At 38.7% G+C, this 21,595-nt stretch overlaps 1 protein-coding gene across 9 annotated transcripts in view; it reads left to right on the top strand.

Moving 5' to 3' along the window:
- frya (furry homolog a (Drosophila)) overlaps nt 1-21,595 on the top strand; it is a 105,802-nt gene that overhangs the window by 32,432 nt on the left and 51,775 nt on the right. For all 9 annotated transcript variants that reach the window (XM_084718034.1, XM_084718026.1, XM_084718028.1 and 6 more), the window contains exons 2-14: nt 2,032-2,231; nt 9,450-9,503; nt 11,315-11,454; nt 11,595-11,685; nt 13,471-13,550; nt 13,650-13,730; nt 16,401-16,569; nt 17,476-17,568; nt 17,664-17,762; nt 18,436-18,537; nt 19,855-19,958; nt 20,616-20,724; nt 21,120-21,206. In XM_084718034.1, the coding sequence (XP_084574160.1) occupies nt 2,112-2,231; nt 9,450-9,503; nt 11,315-11,454; nt 11,595-11,685; nt 13,471-13,550; nt 13,650-13,730; nt 16,401-16,569; nt 17,476-17,568; nt 17,664-17,762; nt 18,436-18,537; nt 19,855-19,958; nt 20,616-20,724; nt 21,120-21,206 (1,329 nt within the window). In that variant the 5' untranslated portion in view covers nt 2,032-2,111. The remainder of the gene's footprint in view (nt 1-2,031; nt 2,232-9,449; nt 9,504-11,314; nt 11,455-11,594; nt 11,686-13,470; nt 13,551-13,649; nt 13,731-16,400; nt 16,570-17,475; nt 17,569-17,663; nt 17,763-18,435; nt 18,538-19,854; nt 19,959-20,615; nt 20,725-21,119; nt 21,207-21,595) is intronic.

Consider the following 21,595-nt stretch of genomic DNA (forward strand, 5'->3'; position numbering starts at 1 on the left):
CTCAGATGTCTGAGAGAAATCTTTTCATATGACAGTTGTACCTTGTACAAATACGTAGACTGACATGTTTTTACATACTCTGTTCTTTATAATAAGCAGTCTTTAACAAGGATTTTCAACCATTAATTCATTCAACTTTTATTTTAATGAAAAACATTGAACTAAAAACCTCATTTACAGTGTAGCCGAGTGAAAAACAATCTAAAGCTCCAAGACAGAAAGAAACGGCAATTAGAAACTTGGAGTAAATGAAATGAATGAAATGAAATGAATGTCACTCTCTTCTAAAAAACTTAAAGTGGCCTTGTTGTCATGTTGGACCTTAAAACAAACCTAGACATGTTTAGTGTACAAGCCGTCGTCATGGAGACAAAAACATCAAATGAAACAAATCCAACAGGAATCTTCCACGTGGACATGAAGTCAAGGCTTACTAAACTAAAATATATAAAAAATAATACTAATAATGATAAAATAATAATTAAAAAAAAGATCTGCACAACCTTGCAATTTTGTCCAGTCACGGCATCTTTTCCACAATTTCCATTTTCCATTTTGCCATTTCACATCACCTTTAACATCCTGCAAGTTCCATCAATCATAAGAGTCCCCTGTGCAAATTCCTTACACATGTTTCAGTGAACCAAGGCAGTGTTTTATTGTTAATACAATGTATTTATTTATTTATTTTATTTTATTTTTGTCACTTGTGAAGAACACAAGTTTGTCATTGTCACTGACATCTATCAGTGTTCTGTGCACTTTTATATTTGGTAATTTTGGGCTGTTTTGACTAAGCTTCTTTGTTGAACACCACCAACGTGCACTTCTTCATTTACAAATAACAAACCACCTTTTTCCTTTTTTTTAGGCATTTTAGACCACAACAATTCCCTCCAAAAAGCCTGCAAAGTCCTTGTGTTACTGTTTTATATTTTAGAATTTTGTGTTTGCTGTTTTGACAGTTTTACTCTGCGTGAAAAATTACATTAGTTATTAATCACTTATCAAAATAGTTTACTAGTTTAATTATTTTTGTGCCAGGCAAGCGGGCCCTGCAAATTTTCACTTGCTCCTGCAATTTCATTGCAAAAAATACCTTAAAACATTGCAACATACATCACATTTTTTTAAGAAAAGCTGCTGTGAAATCAGGCATTTTAGGCCAAAACAATCCGCAAAAAAAGCCAGTGACATCCTGCAGGGTCTGATAATGTGATTCTGACACTCTGCAAGCTGTTCAGTACTTTACTGCTGGTGCTGCTGTGATTTCTGTCCAGTCATATTTATTTATTACACACACGCGCACACACACACACACACACACACACACGCACTGTGGGTGCAGTCGCTGAAGAAAATGTGGTTCTCGTTGTGAGGCAGTAAGTCTTTTCTGCCCTCTCTGAATATTTTACACTTAAGATTTATGGAGGTCGGTGAAGTGGACAACGTGCAGTTTGGGGTTGCAGAGTTTCAGCCTAAATAAAATTTTCACAGCTCTAATGAGATGTTTGTATGCTGCTCTTTACTATATTTAGGACTTTTGTGTCTGGAGGCAGCAGAGTGTGACACTGAGATAAACTTTAACTCAAGTGTTAGTTTGTAGGGTTTTTATGGCCTGGGCCAAGCCGTCCGTAATTAAACGTGGGCCACATCATAACAGTGGCTGAACTGGAAGATGGTCACATGCACAAGATTTTTGCTTCCCTCAAAGGGCAATGACATCTCTGGTACGAAATGAAAACACCAGCTGCTGGCCGCGGTGTTTTAATTTCCATATGTGCTCTGTGTGCTGCAGCAGGAGGAAAGAAAGAGCAGAGTCGGGGCAAGCCGGTGCCCTTTGGACAGTCTCCCTCAGGAATGTTCAACATGTTGGGAACTTTATGTCCATGTTTGGAAACTTCTCAGTAATGCTCTATTCAGTGATCTCCTCTTGTAAACAGATCCGCAGCTGATCCCGTCCTGCTCGTCTCTGCTTGATTTGCCAATGTTTGACTTTAACAAAACTGTTTCCCCGTCTTGTTTCCGCAGCCTCACCCGTGGGGAACGGATACAGTAAACCCCCCATCCCTCCAGTCTGCTGTCCTCAGGGAGAGAAGGGTCCCCCCGCCATGATGCCCATCAGCATTGACCCGGAGAGCAAGCCGGGCGAGTACGTCCTCAAGAGCCTGTTCGCCAACTTCACCACCGTGTCGGAGCGCAAGATCCGCATCATCATGGCCGAGCCGCTGGTGAGTCAGCAGAGAGAGTGGAGGGAGGCCGCTCTGTGATTGGTTGTTGTCTTTTCTTGTTTTAAGTTTTGCTGCTGACCCCGTTCACAGAAGTTCATTGCTGTGCTCCTTTCTGCTTCTCCAAACTGAGGGTGTGCCAACTGGCATCTACTGTAGGTGATACAATGACTATAGATAAGTACCTCATACAACCTCATTTCTACTGTACGTTCAACAGTTCCTGAAAGGTTTCATGTCTGTGATTTGTGTGCATTTTAATCAAAGCTTCAATCAAAGTTGTTCCACTTAAATAGTCAGAGTCTGATAAAAAATAAGTAATAGAAAAAAGAAACAAAGATTAGAGAAAAGTCTCCAAAATAAACACCATTTTCTGCAGGAGAATTTAGTTTTTTCCTTGTTTGCTGCCCTGTTAATCATCTCGTGACCCCTTGTGGGTGTCCCGACCCATAGGTTGTGAACCACTCTAGAGGTCAGACAGGAAGCCCGACAGACAGACAGGCCCACAATAGCTGCTCTGACAGTAATGAATTATAAACAGTGTTCGAAGAAATATTTAGAGTATATACTTCTGTAAAAGTACCAATATAACTGACATGATATGTGAAGATAGAGTCAGTAGCATTTGTCCGAGCTGTTCCTAAATGCATCAGGATGTCAAAAATCAACGTTTTGGTGAAATGTCAAGAGCACAAAAAAAAACACTGAGAAAAAATAAGAAAATACAGGCAGAGAGCAGCCACCACTACACACCTCTACTGTGATGATTGAAAGAGATTATATAATAGTTCATACATTGTTTGTTTTTAGGAAAATGTTGCATATTATAACTTTACATTAAGCCTTGTGAGACTGAAGAAGAGAAATCAGTCTTTGGTAGCTCCAGAACAGTCAAATCTGCTGAGCTTATGTTTTCATTTACTCTGGCAGATGTTTAATTTTTAATCATTTTAATAATTTACGTTTTGTGAATTAGTCTGGTGACGCACAGACGGCAGATGCACACACACACACGCACACACGCACGTCTTTGCCTTTTGTTTGGGGCTGTGACTCCACCCTCTCACAGTTCACCAAGTTTTAAGGGATCACAAGCCGATAAGCTTTTATGTTTATTTTTGACAATTTGTTGTGTTTTATAAGCTGATCAGATTGTGTTTTGTATGAAAAGACCTCATCTACAACGATGCAACTAACTATAGCTTTTAAGTAATTGTAAAGGAGTGAAAGTGAAAACCCTACTTTGTAATTACCACCTATTTATCATGAAATTATGGGACCTGCAAATTGAATCCATACCTGCTTCATTTTAACTGGCTAACATGCCTCTCACTGTTAATTCAGCTGGGAAAATGTGAACACAGGCTCATTTTTATCTGATTTAAAGGAGTTTCTGACCTGGTCGTCACTAAGATCAACTATACTGAAATAGTCGATCGTCTCACTGACAACTTATGTAGATCATATAAAGGCATCAGTATTAAATTGAAACTAGTTTCTAACCAGTTAAAACTCCTTGTAGTACCTCTAAAGAACCTCTTGTAGTTGTAAAGTACTTGAGTAAATGCTGATACATACTTCAGTGACAACAGGCAGCCTGACTCCTGCTGATGAAGTCTTTAACAGTTTAACTTCGCTGTGATAAATTACTGTCCGGGCTCTGAGCAGGCTGAGTCTCCCACACACAAAAGCAGAGATGTTAACCACCTTGTCATGGCTAATTCCTGTCAGTAGTTTTGTGTGAAGACGCAGCTCCGTCAGCACAGAGGAAAGAAGCAGCCTGAGGACAAAATGTGGAATTTTTAGCAGCTTTGTAAAAGCGTGCTTCAGAGTTTACGGGCTTCAGCTGAGTTTAGCACGAGTCGTAAGCCCTGAGAGAAGTGATGATTTACAGAGATATTCTGTATACATGGATTAACATCAGCCTCACTTCACAGTAAAATCATACTGTGTTATTTTTTATTATTATTATTTAGTGTCGACCCCTGTGTCTTCTTTTGTTCGACCAAATGTCCAAAAATCCCTAATATTCACTTTACAAAGATATTTGACAAAGAAGAACAACTGATTTGTTCTTTGAAGAGCCTGTAATCAGAAAATGTTTTTCACTTGTTTCACTTTTTCATTTTTGCACAAAAAATGACTCAGCACTTAACTCATCATTTCAGTTTTGCTTGAACTGATGTGTTAAAAAAAAAGGTTAAAAATAATTAAAGATTATGAACCTCAAGCTTTGAATCAGAACATTTTCTAGAGTTTAAGGCTTAGGCTTAATTGATCAGTTGATTGACAGAAAATTACTCAGGATGGTTAACAAAAATAAGCTGGGAATTATTGTTAAACTTTGCCAAAAGACCATTCGCACCACCTTGAATGGTGTAAGCCCTCGTCAGCCTCGTCATGTTGAGTTTTGACTCCTGCCATCAGGGAGGAGATGCACTTCTTCCTGGCAGGACCAAATCAAACTGTTCTCTGAGATGATTTATTCTCTCAGCTGTTGGGTTCTTAAACCAGCTGCAGGTCGAGTTGGTGCTCACATACTTTAACAGAAGTCTAATGGAGATGTAGCAAATTTATTATGATGACATCTACTGTACATTTTCATACATATATATTTATGTATTTTCTTAATTTTGATGATGTTCCTCTGAATGTCTTTGCATTGACTTCTGTTTGCAAACCAAATTGAGTAGTATTTTCCAGTATTTTGACATTGAGTTAATTGTACCAAATGCCAAATATTTGCTCTTTCCAGTCAGTCCAAGGTGAAGATTTGCAGCTTTTCTCTGTTTAATATCACTGTGAACTCAATGTATTTGGGGTTTGGACTGGTGGCTGGACAAAACAAGCACATATGAAGAATTCACCTTTGACTTTGAGAAAATATGATGGGCATTTTTCCCCAATATCTGTCCTTTCATAGACGAAAAGGTTGACATTGATCAAACATTGATCAGTTAATTGATCAATGCCAGTACTAGTTTGGCTATTTTATTTGACTTTTTTACTCAGCTTATCTTATCTTATCTTGGTTTTGGTGGTTCACCCAGTATGTGATGATTTGTTTTTCAGACCTGACCGTTGCCCTTTTCTATCTCTTGTTTCTTGCCCTTGTCTTTATATTGGGATAGTGACTAATGAGCATTTCTGGAAAATGAGGTGAAGGTAAAAGCTGCCGATAAAACCTCTGAGAGGCTTTTTGTCCGGTGGAGGTTGAGGCCGATCGGTGGAGGCAGCAGCAGCAGCAGCTGTCATAAATAATTCTGTTGACAGACAGTTGGGCAGACAGCAGAGAGACACTGTGTGTTAATGTGGGCACCACTCACCACCTGCTCCCAGACCAACATTAATATCTTACAAGTGAAAGTCAGCTAAAAATGACCAGCAGATCCACATCACTGGGAACAACCTCAGAGTCCCCGACTGAAATACATTCAACAGAAATAATCACCATGTCTGCAGCCTCTGTAGAAACATCCTGTAAGTTATTATAATGACAAACCTTATCAAAACAATGATTTAGTATCTCAGAGTAATGAGAATCGTAGTCATTATTTCAATATGTTATTATTTTCAGAATCTTTCTCATTACTTTGTAGTACTAATTCATTTTAGGATAATCATTATTTTGCTGTACTAAGTAATTATTTTGAGAAGGTTTCTCATTATTTTGTAATTGTCATTATTTTAAGATGAGTCCTTATTTATAGATAATAAGTCATTATTTTGGAATGCTAAGTCATTATTTTAAGATAATAAATCATTATTTTGATATAGTAAGTCATTATCTTCAGATAATAAGTCATTATTTGAGGTTATAAGTTATTATTTTGAAATACTACATTATTATTTTGAGATATGTCATTATTTGGACATAATAAGTCATTATTTTGAGATCATTAATCATTACTTTTAAATGAGTCATTATTTTGCTATGCTAAGTCATTATGTTGAGATAATAAGTCATTTTGCATTAATAAATCATTACCTTATAAAAATAAGTCATCATTTTGAGATACTTGGCCATTTTTTTGACATGAGTCATTATTTTGAGCAAGTCTGTCATTATAATGACTTGACATTAGCAGAAATGGACACCCATATAAAGCTCTTTAACTTTGAAAAGACAGATCTCAGGTTTAGCAGTTCAGACATGATACTCTTTACACTAATTTTCTGTTGGTTGTTCCGGTCTGATTTACAGTCGGTTTAGTCTCGGCTGCTCTGGACAGAAAGTCTCCAGTGAGTTTTAGGGAGTGTGATTTATGGGAAGCCTCGGTCTGCAGGGAAGTGTTAATTACCACAGGGAGAGTGTGGAAGCCCTCAGTGTTTCAGTGTAACTGCCTCCAGAGAGCTGCAGGGAGGACGTGTCTGTCTTTGTTTTTCCTCTCAGTGGAGAGCTGGCTAAGTCATTTGTTTCAGCCCTGCTGCACTGTAGGTATTGACATTAAATTTGTCCCTCCTGCTCATCCTCATCAGTCAGGTGAATTCATTTAATTGAATCTATCATGCTGAGTGAACTGTAGCTTAATTAATCAAATACAGAAGAAAAGTTTTTAAAAGGAGGTCAATTAAGAGCAGAGGCAAAAGCTGTAAATCTGTGAGATGATTGAATATCATCCTGCAAAAAAAAAAATGGCAGTAAAATAAAATCCTTTAAAGCTCAACTGTGCAGGAGGCATCGACTTTTCTGTCATTCCAGCACAGATGGGTTCCTCAGGTGAAAGCATTTGTCCAAAAACTAAAAGGTTCATCAGAGTGTGGGGGCTTAGCTGGCGCTCCAGCTGCAACAGAGAGAGAGAAAGAGAGCGAACATCACCATCGGCCCACGCCATGTCAGCGTCAGACGCATCAGACAGTTAGCTGTTTTAGATTAATCATCAGCTAAGTGATGTGCTGTGATTTGCTGTCTGGCTAACGAGACAGCAGAGGGACGTCCTCTATCTGGCAGAGCAGAGTGGGAACAAGGTAAAGGACAGCAGCTGCTTCGAGGTGTGTGAGGACAGATTAGGTGATAATTCTGGGTTACGTGTGAATATAAATGTACTCCTGTTAATGCTGTGTGTGTTTTAAATATCAGTTTAATACAACAGACCAGTGCTGTGTGAGGGAGCGTCTCCTGCTAAAGCTGCTTTAAATATCTTTAAAAACTAAAATGAAACCTTTAATCTTAATTTTAATTTGTTGATATTAACAGAAGATTCCAGATTAAGTGTTGGGGCAGTGAGTTTTAATTGTGCACAAATGAAACCAGACAGCACTTTATAAAGTTTAAAGTGCTTCAGTGAAGCAGTGTAGCCACTTCATAAAACTTTGTCCACTTTGTTCTTATTAGTTTTCATATACTGTGTCACTGTGTGAGGCTGTGACAGGCACCTTCATAACATTATAAAACTAATGATTCTTTGTTAATTAATTTCTGCGATTAACATTACAGTACAGGAGCGATTTTAATGTGATTAGGATTACTGTTACACAGTCTACTGGGGTATGATAATTGACAGTTATACTAAGAACATTTGCTTCATTACATTATTGAATTTTGCTGCATTAGTGTTATAAAGAAAATAATTAAATTCTGCCTAGGGTGACCAAACATCCTGAAAAATTCAGGACAGTCCCAAATTATAAGCATTTGTCCCAGAAATTAATTATTGTAGTAACAGAAATTATTCTGATCAAAATCACCTTCGTAGGCTCCAAATCCTGCTCTTATTTGTAAAAAAATGTCCTGTTGATGTCATTCAACTTGTTGTAGAGTGCAGCCGCCAATGTGGGAGGAATTTGTAATAAAATGTGTGTAATGGTTCATGCATCTCGCACAGCCACTGTGCTTCACATCATCCTCAGAATCTACTGGTCAACATGACGATGATGAAAAAGTCAAGAAACCATCAGTGGTTCAGGATCAGGAGCCCCGAGGGGCGTCGCAAGACAATTTCCAGGGTTCACCATTGATTGTGGAGAATTAAATAAAATAACACATTGTGGCGAGCAGCATGGAATCAGAGCTAGAAAGCAGCTCTCAGTGCCGTCAGCCCCTCGAAGACATCAAACATAAGAACAAGCCCTCAAAAACATGTAAAATTCAGTTGGCCTCAAGAAATGCAACAGCCACCTCACTAAAAGTTAAAACTATAAACCACCACAAAAATGACAATCACCAAGTTACGATCAGACACAAACTCTAACTTTTTGGAACATAAAAATACATCAGACAACACGTCATCCAGCTCGAGTCAACAAGGCCATGACCTCCTCTGGGGGAAAACTCAGCAGGGTCAGACTGTTGTCTCTGATTAAATCTCAGTCTAGCCATGATAAGCAGTTGTCTATTGATATATTTTGTTATTTACAGACAACATTAAGCCTAATAATACCTGGTAATTCAGTATTATCAGTGTGTGGTCACTGTGTCGGCTTATTGATCCACTTGGAAGATAGACGACTGAAGGAGCATGACCGCTGACTGAATAAACTTAATTTATCAAGATATCGTGAGGACTCAGGTTCAGACAGGGTCACAGAATAATTATTAGGCAGGTCTATAAAACAAAGTGACATTAATTCATACAAACTTGTCAAAACTGTCATTTTAAAACACTTAAAATTATCTACAAAAAGGGGACGTGGCCTGACATTTTGGTACCCATATGTGCCAGTCTGATCTGTTGTCAAGTTAACAAAGTAGTCAGTCTATTATGTATGATGGGAAATGAGGGCTGTATTTTAGACAGGGGGATGTTTTTTACATTACATCACCTGTATCAGTAATATAATGTGGATCCTGTACCCGTAATGTGCATCACAAACACCAACCTGATTTTTCTTGGGGAGGTTCATTACTCTAAAGGTTGAGAACGACTGATCTACAGGCCTGTCCCTCCAGCAGGAGAGGACTGTGTTCAACTCAGATCTCTCTATGAAGGTTTTTTTTTTTATCTTAGATGATAGAAGAGTGTAATAATGGGAGCTGTCATGAATGTCCCATCTCTAATATCTGACCCTGCCTGCTCCTGCCTGGCGTCAGACTGATTGATGGCTCTCTCATTAGCTCAGCTGTAATGAGTCCCTGTTTCAAAAATACTCCACACACTCTTTTCCGACAGGACAGACGGAGTTATGAGCAAACTTCAGAGAACTTTGTCAGTTTGAATTTGTACACATGAGATAACCTACTAAAGTTGTTAAATGACTTCCCCCTTTCTTTTGTGTTTTCAGGAAAAGCCATTAACAAAATCACTGCAGAGGGGAGAGGATCCTCAGTTTGACCAAGTAAGTGTTCTGGCATGCTGGTAACATTGGGATTAGTTAAAAATGATGTATTGATTGATCTGAAATAAATATAAATATATATTTATAAATAATAATAATAAATAATAATTATAAATAATAATATAAATAATATAAATTTAATCCAGATTAGGAAACGGAGGAGGAATAACTATTAACTTTTGTCTGCTCTGTCTTCTTTAAATCCAAAATGTTACATTGGTGGCTCACTAGCTAAAAAGTTAACAACATGTTACACTGTTAGTTAGCTACAAAGACTTTGCCTTATTTGCTAGCTAGCTAAAAGCCTAAAACATTACACTGTTTGCTAGTTACCTAAAAAGTTGGTTGCTAGCCAGCTACAAAGTACAAAATGTAACATTGTTTGATGGTTAGCTAAGAAATTAACAAATTGCTACATTTGTTGCTTGTTGGCAAGAAAAATAACAAAATGTTAATTTTTTTTTATATGTAGCTAAAAAGTAAACATAATGTTACACAATTTGCTAGTTAGCTAAAAAGTTAAATTGTTTGCTAGCTAGTTAAAGTTCCCAAAATGTTACTTTGTTTGCTAGCTAGCTAAAAATTCAGTTAGCCTAGTTCACCTATACATGATGGCTCAGCAAAAAAGTTGTAATTTCTCCTCCTTTAAGAAAAAGATCTAATAACTATGAAAGAGGAGGTAAAAAACATTAACTTTAAGCTGCTCTGTATTCTTTCACTACAAAATGTTACATTGTTTGCAAGCTAGCTAAAATGTTACATTGTTTACAAACAAAACATTACATTGTTTGGTAGCAAGCTAAAAAGTTAATAAAATTTATATATGCTGTGTCTCAATTTGCGTACTTCTGTACTTATACTTCCTGTTTGAGAGCATAACATAGTGCACTGTTAGAACCCAGATGTTGTGCTCAAAACGACCAAACTTTAATTTAAAGTCAAACCATGATTTAATTTCATGATTTAATAGCATATAACAATTAATTCTTGTTGGTGCAGCCCAGCCTCTCTGTATTAATTGCACCATTCAATAAAATGATGAGATGATGTTTCCGGGTTATATTTTTAATTCCGACATGTTTTAAAGTATAACCTGCAGGGGATTATATAAAAGACAAACATTTTACTGTTTTGCATCTCCCTCTGAGCAGTGTTCATGTCTTGAATACAGCTCCAGTACCATGCACTGTAACATGAAAAGAGCTGCTGGGTGAAAGGCCCGCTCACATCCCCAAAAAAGCTCTTTCAGATGCAGTCAAGGGCAGGAGTGTTTACCTTGAGCGCTGGCACCGGCTCTGCTCTAGGTGTGTCCAGCAGGTCTGTGGCTCTGCAGAGAGGGCCCTTTCACAGCCACAGGGGTGTGTTTGTGCTGCTGCGTGAGGCCATTCAGCAGCCGCACAGAGCCCAGATTCTTCTCCAGCCTCGTGCTGAATGAAGGGCTCGCTGTGTTCCCCCGGCCCGACCAGACTCTCCTCCCTTCCTGTGTGTGTGCCCAGCCCATCCCACCCGTTCCTTCCTCTTGGTCACCCTCCCCCTGCCCCCAAGACGGAGGGACCCATGGGCACCTTGTCTCTTTGCATAGTCCCCTTCAATCTCACCTCTCTTCCTTAATGTAGCTCTGGACTTTACTTACACTATCGTTCTACTCGTTCAAACATAAAAAATACGATGAAGTGTTAATGAAACCTCTTGTGCTGTTTGATTTTTTTGTTTAAATAAACAAAGGAAACACTGATTGCTATCTGTTACTTTGGTATGTTAACTGCTGAACACAAACATGCATTTGCACGATGTATGTTTTGTTCTTGCAGCTGATAAGCTCCATGAGCTCCCTGGCTGAGTACTGTCTCCCCTCCATCCTGCGCACTCTGTTCGACTGGTACAAAAGGCAGAACGGACTCGAGGAGGAGCTGCACGAGTACCGACCCAGAGCCAACACCAAGTCCAAAAAGTGAGGAGCATTAAACTGATTCCTGTGTGCAACGATAACGTATCACTTGTAGAAAATGTTAATAAAAACAATGTTAAAGCTCACATGTTCTGTATGATTGAAGCAAACCTGTTGCTCTTGTTTTTTTCTCTCTCTGACAGTGATGAGCAGCAGAGGGATTATCTACTTGAACGGAGGGATTTGGCCATTGACTTCATCTTCTCTCTTGTACTTATAGAAGTTTTGAAACAGGTGACTCGACTTAACTCTCCTCTGCACACAAAAGCTCCCCAGTTTATCTTGTTATTTTATGATATGAATCTCACTTAAAGGGACAGTTTGGATGTTTTAAAGTTGGGTTGTGTGAGGTACAGAGTCAATCATGACCATTTTACTGGAGCCCCAGTACAAATAACATAACACAGGAATATGTTTGCATATTATACAATAAGTGTGAGCTGAAAAGCAAACTTATAAACATTTTTAACAGGTATAAAACATGGAAATTACCACAACCACAGTGCATTTTACTTCTCTTAGAGAGTACAGCAGGAAAAGGGATGAGGTAAAGGACTGAGACGCAGATGTATAGGAAGGGGATCCCCTGAAACAGAGTCTCAAATGTTCCACGTATTGAATATTGAGGCTTAAAAGACAGGGTTAGTAGCAAAATGTGTTTTAGCCACCTAAAAAATTCTCTGAGTTTAAGTGTGCACTATATATAAAATGTTTTCAATGCTTTACCTTTTCGTCAGACAGCCTTTTCTGATTGGAAACTGCCTGTACCAAATGTTGCTTCCTCCAGATCAACCAGACTCTTTTGGCAAAAGGAGCATTTTTTTTGTAATGGTGTGACTTTGGCAGTGGTCCAGTTTTACAAACCTGCACACGCCTGCAGGGCAACCATATACATATGTATATATATATATATTTGTATATATGTATATATATATATATGTATATGTATATGTATATATGTATATATGTATATATATATATACATGTATATACACAGTCACTCACTTGTGTTCTCACTTGGCGGTGCTCCTGCAGGTGTCGATGTGTTTCCTCAGCAACAGCCTGCCTAGCTTAACAACTATCAAAAGTTGATCAGTTTTTGCACTTTCTACAAGCAGCATCACAGTCTCTGATCACACTAAATTTTGACAATGTATTGTCCACAAGTTGGTATTGTCCACTGGCTATTGCCTTTGTCAGGTCAGACAGTGATGCCATTTATTTGGCAGGCTGTGGGGTCAAAGCCTGCGCAGTGGAGTTTCGCAATAAAAAAAAATCTTGGTCACTGATTAGGCTTGATGTTATTAACAGATTTAAATCTCAAATGCACTGTACAATCATTTTCATTTATGGTTTTGCCAGGAAAATAAATAGTTAATGATTGTATTGTTTGTGTTATATCATTGTTCTTACCCACTGCCCGCCTGCAGTTAATTTTTACCCGTGCCCACAAATTTATTTTTACCAGTTACACAACTTTGTGCTAGTTGCTCAACTCATTACAGAGCATTGCTTTGGCGAATCCGAACTAATCCTTTAAAACAGCAAAGTCACACAATAACACAAACAAACTAACCAGTCGAGTTAGTGGAAGATCAGCAACTTCTGTGCTCTTCGATTTTGCTTCAGGAGTCTAGTTGCTCAGGACAGAGCAGTATTTGGCGGTTTTCCGTCAGAAAGGGCTGTCTGACGGTGAGGTAAAGTAATGGAAATGTTCCAAATATAGCATACAGTTTGACTGATACTGATTTTCTTAGGTGGTAAAATTTGTTACTGCTGGCCTGTCCTCATTGTTTAGCTTCCTACACCAGTACTTCTGCTACTTCTCCAAACTGGGGCGACATGCTGACCACCATCTACTGTAGGTAAAACTCTGATTTTGTATAAGTACGTCATACAACCCCACTTCAAAAAATCCAAACTATCCCTTTAAGGAGAGCTGTGATGATTTCCTGCTGCTGAAAAAATAACCTTATTGTGAACGTTTTTGAATATTTATTTACATGTCTCCCGATTTAGATGCCGCTCCACCCAGTCCTCGACAGCCTGGTCAATGAAGTCATTAACTTAGCCTTTAAGCACTTTAGATACAAAGAGGGGTAAGCTCTTCTCTTCTCCTGCACTGTTCCTTTTTTCTTTCTCTTTTTTCTTTAAGTTTAAGGTTTGTTTTTCTTTGTGTTCTGTTGTGTTTCCCACAGGTATCATGGTCCTAACACTGGCAACATGCACACTGTAGCAGACCTCTATGCTGAAATCATAGGAGTATTAGCCCAGTCCAAGTGAGTAGGGAACACGCAGCTATGATTATATAATTGAATATTACTGTTTTTGTGGTTTCCATCTGTCGTCACTGGCTGTTAAGTCTTCACTTTCTGCTCCGCTGGGTTTTGGTGTCATGCCACATCGTGATGGTGTGTTACCATTCCTAATGCCTTCCTGCTAAACATCTCCCGCTTCAAGAGACTGGAACGTACTGTAGGGACGACACACTTTTGGACAGGTCCCCTTCACACCAAACTAGGACTGGAAATTGATGTCTGTTTATTTGAAGTTTTCAGATCATTGCAGCAAGGAGCAAACCCTTAAAATAGAGATATGGTTGGTGAGCACACTGCATGCCTCCTCTCCAAAGTGCACTCTGCTTAATTTCCTTCTCTGAGAGGCTTTTTATAGCAATCTTTACTTTTCTCCAAGGTCAAGAAAGAAACAAAGAGGTTAAGATCGTTTCTATAAACTGACTTTATTCAGATATAATTCATAGTTTTATCTGGAGTAGCTTCAGAGAGACTGATGCCATTTTAAAGACTGAGTTGCACCAACAAAGATGAATTTAATCTAAGATTAGTTCTAATCAGAGATTAGCAAAACAAAAAAAAAATAGGGTTAAAATTATTAAATAAAGATGTAAAATTAAGCAGAGCTCTGTCATACTATAAAAAACTAATCTTAGTTTATTAAATCTAAGTTTATTGATGTAAGCAGAAATTAAATAAGAGTTTAATCAATATGGAGATACTTCCTTTCCAGAATAAACAAATAAAATAAAAAAATAAATTCATGTGCTGTTTGGACGTAGTGACTGTAAAGGAGGAGATAAAACCATTAACACTTGGCTGCTCTGTGCTCCTTAACTACAAAATATTGCACTAGGCTAGCTAGCTAAAACGTTCATGAAATATTACATTGTGTGCTAGCTAGGTAAAAAATTAACAAAATATTAAATTTTTGCTAGCTAGTGAGTTTACGAAACATTCACTAGCTACAGACTTAACAAAATGTCACATTGTTTTCTAGCTAGCTAAAAACCGTTACATCATTTGCTAGCTAGTTACAAATTTAACAAAATCTTACATTGTTTGCTGGCAAACTAAGAAAAAAAATACAAAAAACTTCTGTTGTTCGCTTAAAGGTTAACAAAACATTATATTCTTTGCTTGGTTGCTAAAAAAGTTAGTTAGTTGACAAAACATTACGCTGTTTACTAGCTAGCTAAAAAGGTAAACAGCCATTGCATTCTTTGCTAGCAAGTTAGCTAAAACAGTTACATTACATTGTTTGGTCGCGAGCAAAAAAGACAACCAAACATTGCATTGTTTACTAGGCAAGGCAAGGCAAGGCAATTTTATTTATATAGCACCATTCATACACAAGGCAATTCAAGGTGCTTTACAGAACTTGAAAATGCATTAAATTAGAAACAATAAAAGAGCATTAAAATTGCATTTGAGATAATTAAAAACAAAGCTAAAAGCAGGACAATAAATAGTTTAAAACATTACAGAAATGCATATAAAGAAAGAAGCAAACATAAAACAAAAGCGACAGCGGACAAATATAAAAACAATAGCTACAGATTATCCTAAAAATATGTAACGTATCCACTTCACTGGTAGGCTGCAGTAAACAGTAATGTTTTAAGACCTGATTTAAATAAACTGACAGTTTCAGCTGACCTCAGGTGTTCTGGAAATTTGTTCCACAGGTGGGGAGCACAGAAACTAAAGGCTGCTTCACCTTGTTTGGTTCTGATCCTGGGAACACTGAGTAAACCTGTTCCAGATGATCTGAGGGGTCTTGGTGCTTCATAACGTATAAGCAAATCAGAGTAGCTAACTAAAAAAAAAATCACAAACCAGCTGTTGAGTTAGCTTAACAGCTAGTTAGCCTTAGTTAGCCTAACCTTGATGGCTCAGCAGAGAATTATTTTTCTCAATCCATCTCAAAACTGAAGCTCTTTTAAAAGTTAAGCTTCACCAAATGAAAGTTTAAAGTTAATACTGAATCACATGAGAGTAAATGAGAGTTTAGTTTACTGCAACTGAAATGCATTTAATTTGGGTGTACAGTAAGCTAAAGTGAGGTGTAAAGAGAGATTTAAATTTAATCTTTCTTAATTTTAAGATCATTTAAAAGTTTTATGCAACATAATTTGAAGTTAAACCATGATTTAATCGGGTTTAATAATTAAAAGTAGTTCTTGTTGGTTTGACCCAGCCTAAATGTGGTTTCTCAGTCATTGTCAGTAGAAATAATAAGCAGTTTGTCCTCACATGAGCTGCAGAAACAGCTGTATTCAGTGGACAGAGTTTTCTACTCGCTGCCAGCGAAGAGGTTAAGAGCTGCTCATATGAGCTCCCATGATGAATTATCTTCTAAATTTAGACCAGCTGAAGAATCCCATCTCTAGTTCAATTTGGGCAGGGGATCAGGTGTTAGATGAGGAGCTCATCTTGGCACACAGACTCACAGTCTGTATTTTCAGGGTAAGATGAGGGGTGATATTTTTGGGAAGCAAGCTCCCTGAATATTGTCACTGTATTCTCTCAGCGTCACGACTCTGAGTCGAGGAAGTTTTTTGTGGAAGTGCTGATTTGGGATTTGTCTGACTGAGTTATGCAGGCACGTCTTTATATAGAATCTCATTTCATTTTCTTTTTTCGTTCTCTCAGGTTTCCCGCTGTGAAGAAGAAGTTTATGACTGAGCTGAAGGAGCTGCGGCAGAAGGAGCAGAGTCCATATGTGGTCCAGAGTACCATCAGCCTCATCATGGGGGTCAAGTTCTTCCGCATTAAGATGTATCCTGTCGAGGACTTTGAAGCCTCTTTTCAGTTCATGCAGGTACAACAATTGACTCCTGTCAAGTGGGTCCTAAATAATTATCATAAACCTGCAACAGTACTAATCATAAACCAACAACAGTATAAACTGATTATACTGTATTTTATATGAGTTGCTCAAAGACATTTTTCCTTCCTGATGCTGATTCCGATACCCGAACTCTGATGCTGGCATTAGATTTGCATACTTGCTGATACCAGCATTTTAGGCATTTTCTGAAACTGGTATCGGTATCAAAACAGCCCTGTATGCTAAGCTATACATTCACATTCTCTTATCTTTACTTATTCATTAGATGTCTTTTGATTTTTATGTTTAAAAGTGTGACCCAATTGCCTAGCATGACAGGCACGTTTTTGGTCACTCAGAGCGTCAGTGTTGCCATGATTACAGAGATTCAGACAAAGTTAGCTACGCTGTTTATTTCCTAATGGCTACAAATACTCTTATTGACTATATATATCCGAAATTGATGCATAAAAAGCACACGTTAAGGCATTAAAATTCACCAGGATGCAGGTAATCAAACACATGACACCCGCCAGACCCCCCGGCAGACATGATGGGGCTGTTGGCAAGGTGCCAGATATAACTACTTAGGGAACAATTGTTGTAGATTAGCTAGCTAGTTAGCTAACTTATGCTAGTGATACATTGCTTTTGCAGGTTCCCCAGCATCATATTTCAACCTGACCAGTGTGTAGAAATTATACAAGACATTCTCAGGATTTGCTGCCCTTTGACCCTGACTGTGTGTCTTATTAGCTTTGGCTTGCAGTTTTGACTGTGCAGTATCAAGTTTGTTTGTCTTCAGTAAATCTTTTCACTCTCTACATGTATAGTAGATTTAAGGTTCTATAACTTTTTAAGTACTTGTTGAACCATTCACGACTGTCTTTTCTACAGGAGTGCGCACACTATTTCCTGGAAGTCAAAGACAAAGACATTAAACACGCCTTGGCTGGTCTCTTTGTTGAAATTTTGGTTCCTGTTGCAGCAGTAAGTTTTCTCCTCCAGCTCGTGTTTGCATGCATTACACAATATTTAATTTCAGTATTAAAAAACAGCTTTACTTCTGTGTGATTTTGTCCTAGGCCGTGAAGAATGAAGTGAACGTACCCTGCCTGAGGAACTTTGTGGACAGCTTGTACGACACAACCCTGGACTTGTCCTCCAGGAAGAAGCACTCTTTGGTTAGTTACCCAGCAGAAAACAAACTGACACCGCTTGTTTGTTTTTGTACACCTCTGTTTTCACTCTGACACCCTCTGCTGCGTGCTCAGAGCGCCTGGATGCCTGTGGTCTCTGTGAATCCTCAAGCATCTCAAGGTCACTCTTGTGTAATGTCCTCTCACAGCGTCATTGTCCACACTAGAAATAATTTATGAGTGAATACAGGCCGCCTTTTCAAAGCATAAAACACGAGCATGAAAGCAGCGCAGCATACAGACGCTTATGTACTGTACTGTACTGCCTTTTCTCTCTATAAAGTGTCAAAAAAGCATTTCACCACAGCAGTTCACAGTGACATAAAGAGACAACAACCCTTATGGAACAGCAGTTTGCTCTCAGAGACACTCTACATTCCCCTGATGCAGCAGCGATTACGGCTCAAAGCCATATTTTATGAGCAATGCGTCATCAGCAAAAAGCAGAAAACCTCATTATGTCTTCAAAAGAAAACCGGTTTACGTCTTAAATTGCACTTATGCAGATACGGTTCAGAGATACATGTGTAATTCCTCAAATTATCCACCATTACCAGAGGACAACCTCAAATATTAGATGAGGAAACTATATGCTATTTTTAAATGAGTTTGAAGCTATTGTAACAAGAGATCTAAACACTGTCTGTTCTCTTCACAGGCGTTTTACCCGCTGGTGACGTGCCTGCTGTGTGTCAGCCAGAAGCAGTTCTTCCTCAACAGATGGCACGTCTTCCTCAACAACTGCCTCTCAAATCTGAAGGTACTGTCGCTTGGAAACCAGCAGCTTTGTATTCAGGCTGCGCTGGTCTTTGTTTGAGATTGAGAGCTATCTGGATACATGAAGGCAGATACAGCTGTCAAATACAAAAATAAGAATATTAGTCTACATTGTTATTGAGTGAGGTATAAAGAGTATAAACAGTGAGGTGCAGATCGTGGTGGATGAATGGGTTACAGCCTGGTTGTCCAGTCTGTAGGTTTTTGTTATTTCAGCGCCCATATTAACAGGTTAGAGGAGCCACACAGCTCACGTGAGATGTGCGACTCAATCGCAGCTGCAGCCACACCTCATCAAGAGGTTCAGGGTTTCATTAGTCTCGCATAGCCTGACGTCTCTCCACAGCACTCAGCGCTAGAGAAAGTTGTGGGTCCACACTTGCACGTTCTGCTATAGGGGAACACCCTGCTTTGTTTGCATTTCTTTGGGTGGAGCTAAGCCCAGGATGCAACAACCAGCGGTGCTACAAAATAGTGTCGAGGGGGAACTTATTTTGGTGGAACATTTGCACATCGAGAGGCAAACTCTGGCATTAAAATGACTACATCATTGGTAACAGCTGTTAGCTTGTGTGCATTCGTCCTATTAGCATCCCAGGTGCTAATATGCTGTTTTCAGTGTGTAGGTTGCAGCTCCTAGGTTTTTTGTTTTTTACCAGGGACTGTAGACGGAGACTTTGCGATGCCGCTTGGAGCTAGCCACCAGTGGCAGGACTTATACCAGCAGTGTGCATCCAGTGAGTCAGACTAGGGTTTCATCTACTTCATTCGCATGATGCACGCAGTTCTTGGGAAAAAATACACAGTTAAAATGGTCTGTTGATTGTTATCAACATCATACCAGCAACAGGACACCTTTCACTAGCGTTTCACTGTCTACATAAGTAGACTATGTTACAGGCATAAAAAATTAGTTTTTCTTCAAAACTGTTATGCAAACTCATTGTAGAAAGACAGGGCTGTCAATAACAGCACCACAGTGGAAATGCTGTCTGTTTTGGCGCCACATGCTACAGGAGTTCAGTGAGGTAGCTGTGACGCACTTGTACAACCAGACAGTGTGTTACGCATAAGTCTTCTTTTAGAGTGGGGTTATTATTGTTTTTAGTTTCCTGTGACAGTTTGGTTAAGTTTGGATAACATATCAATTTAGTTAGGTTAAGGAAAAGATCACTGTTTGGGTCAAAACACGTTAGAAAGGCTTTCTGCCAGAAAGACCAGAAGGCTAACTTCCCATGTGCCATTCATTGCAAAGTTCCGGTTCTGCCACTGACTTTCGTTTTTTGCAATTTCATTACAGAGTCGAGACCCTAAAATGGCTCGTGTTGCGTTGGAGTCTCTGTATCGACTGTTGTGGGTCTACATGATCAGAATCAAGTGTGAGAGCAACACTGCAACACAGGGGTAAATATCTTGTATTACATTATTTTACATAATTTGGTGAGCCAGCCAAAGAGGTAAATATATGGACTGCATTTGCATTTTTTTCCTCTCAGATATTTCCAGTTGTCATGAATAAGAGTTTCTCAATGAGTATGTTTTTTTTTTTTTATATGTATCAGTACTATGAGAACTGTGAGAACCTGATGATGGCTGTGGGCTGAGTCATCTTATTGTTGGTACTAAAAATACTTGTGAAAATATCTCTGGGTTTAAGGACAGACCACAGAGGTTAATTTAACCAGCGGTTTTACAACAAACCCTCCGTCCTTGTTTCTGATTTTATTGGCCTTTGTATAAAGAGGAATGCTCTGCAGGCCTGGGGTCATGTCGACACTGGACTGTCAGTGCTGGTGGCCCACAAGTTTATCAGCAACTTACAGACAGTTATTATGAGCCTGAGCCCACACGAGAAATCACAAACGGGTCAAGCCGGACTCTTTAAACTTGTTAATTAGGCCCAAAATAAACTTTGCCTAAAAATAAACCTCCTGTCATGCAGTGAGAGCATCGTACGAAACAATTCGATACAGTTTTCTGTGTAATTTTACACAACCTTTTAAAGCTTTAAAGGCTTGTCAGAGGTGTCCTCGTAACAGTGTCTTGTCTCTGTGTCCGCAGTCGTCTCAGCACCATCGTAACAACACTTTTCCCCAAAGGATCCCGCAGTGTAGTACCAAGAGACATGCCTCTCAACATCTTCGTCAAAATCATCCAGTTTATTGCACAGGTAAAAGCAATGATACGCTATAATGCACTATAGAGGAGTTACAAAAATTATATTAAATGCAACTCTCAGATAAAACCAGTGTGCCTCATGCAAAAGAAATTACAAATAAGACATTTACAAATTTTCTAGTATTTGGAATTTTCTCTTATGAACACAATTTCCCAGTCCTTTTATAAGACTCATGTGCAAATAGCATTAGTCTGCTATTATTCAAACCTAAGATGTTCACTAATGTACTGTATATTTCAATGTGACATAATGTAAGAGAAAGTTAAGATAAGAATACACAAATGTTGCGTGATTCCAAGTATGTATTATCTCATTGAAACTAGTAAGATGATTCAGTATCTCCTGACATTCCTGACATCACATTTTCTCTTCTTGTTTCATCGCAGGAACGACTTGATTTTGCCATGAAAGAGATTATCTTTGACCTTCTTTGTGTTGGAAAACCCGCAAAAGCCTTTAGTCTTAATCCAGAGGTACGAATTCAACAACAAGGACCAGTGTGTAGGATTTAGTCGCATCTAGCAGTGAGCTTGAAGATTGAATAACACCTTGCCTCACCCTCCCCTTCCAAGCATGTAGGAGAAGCTAGAGTGGCCATAAAACTCATGAAAAACATGAAAGGCCACATGTAGAGCCAGTTTTTGTGTTGTCAGTTCTGGACTACTATAGAAACTTGGGCTGGGTGAAATGTTAAAATTTTACAACTAGCCGCCATCAGCTAATCAACCAGCTATTGCCGATACATTAAAGTATGCGCCACTCCCCCTACACACCTCTTCCTGTCCTTGGGTCTCAGCTGGGAGCAGATTTGCTGCATTATGTTTGCTATGTGTGTTTGCTACATTCAGTAAACAAAATAAAC

The sequence above is a fragment of the Lutjanus erythropterus genome, chromosome 4, assembly GCF_056507025.1.
Source record: "Lutjanus erythropterus isolate fLutEry1 chromosome 4, fLutEry1.hap2, whole genome shotgun sequence".
Taxonomy (NCBI): domain Eukaryota; kingdom Metazoa; phylum Chordata; class Actinopteri; order Lutjaniformes; family Lutjanidae; genus Lutjanus; species Lutjanus erythropterus.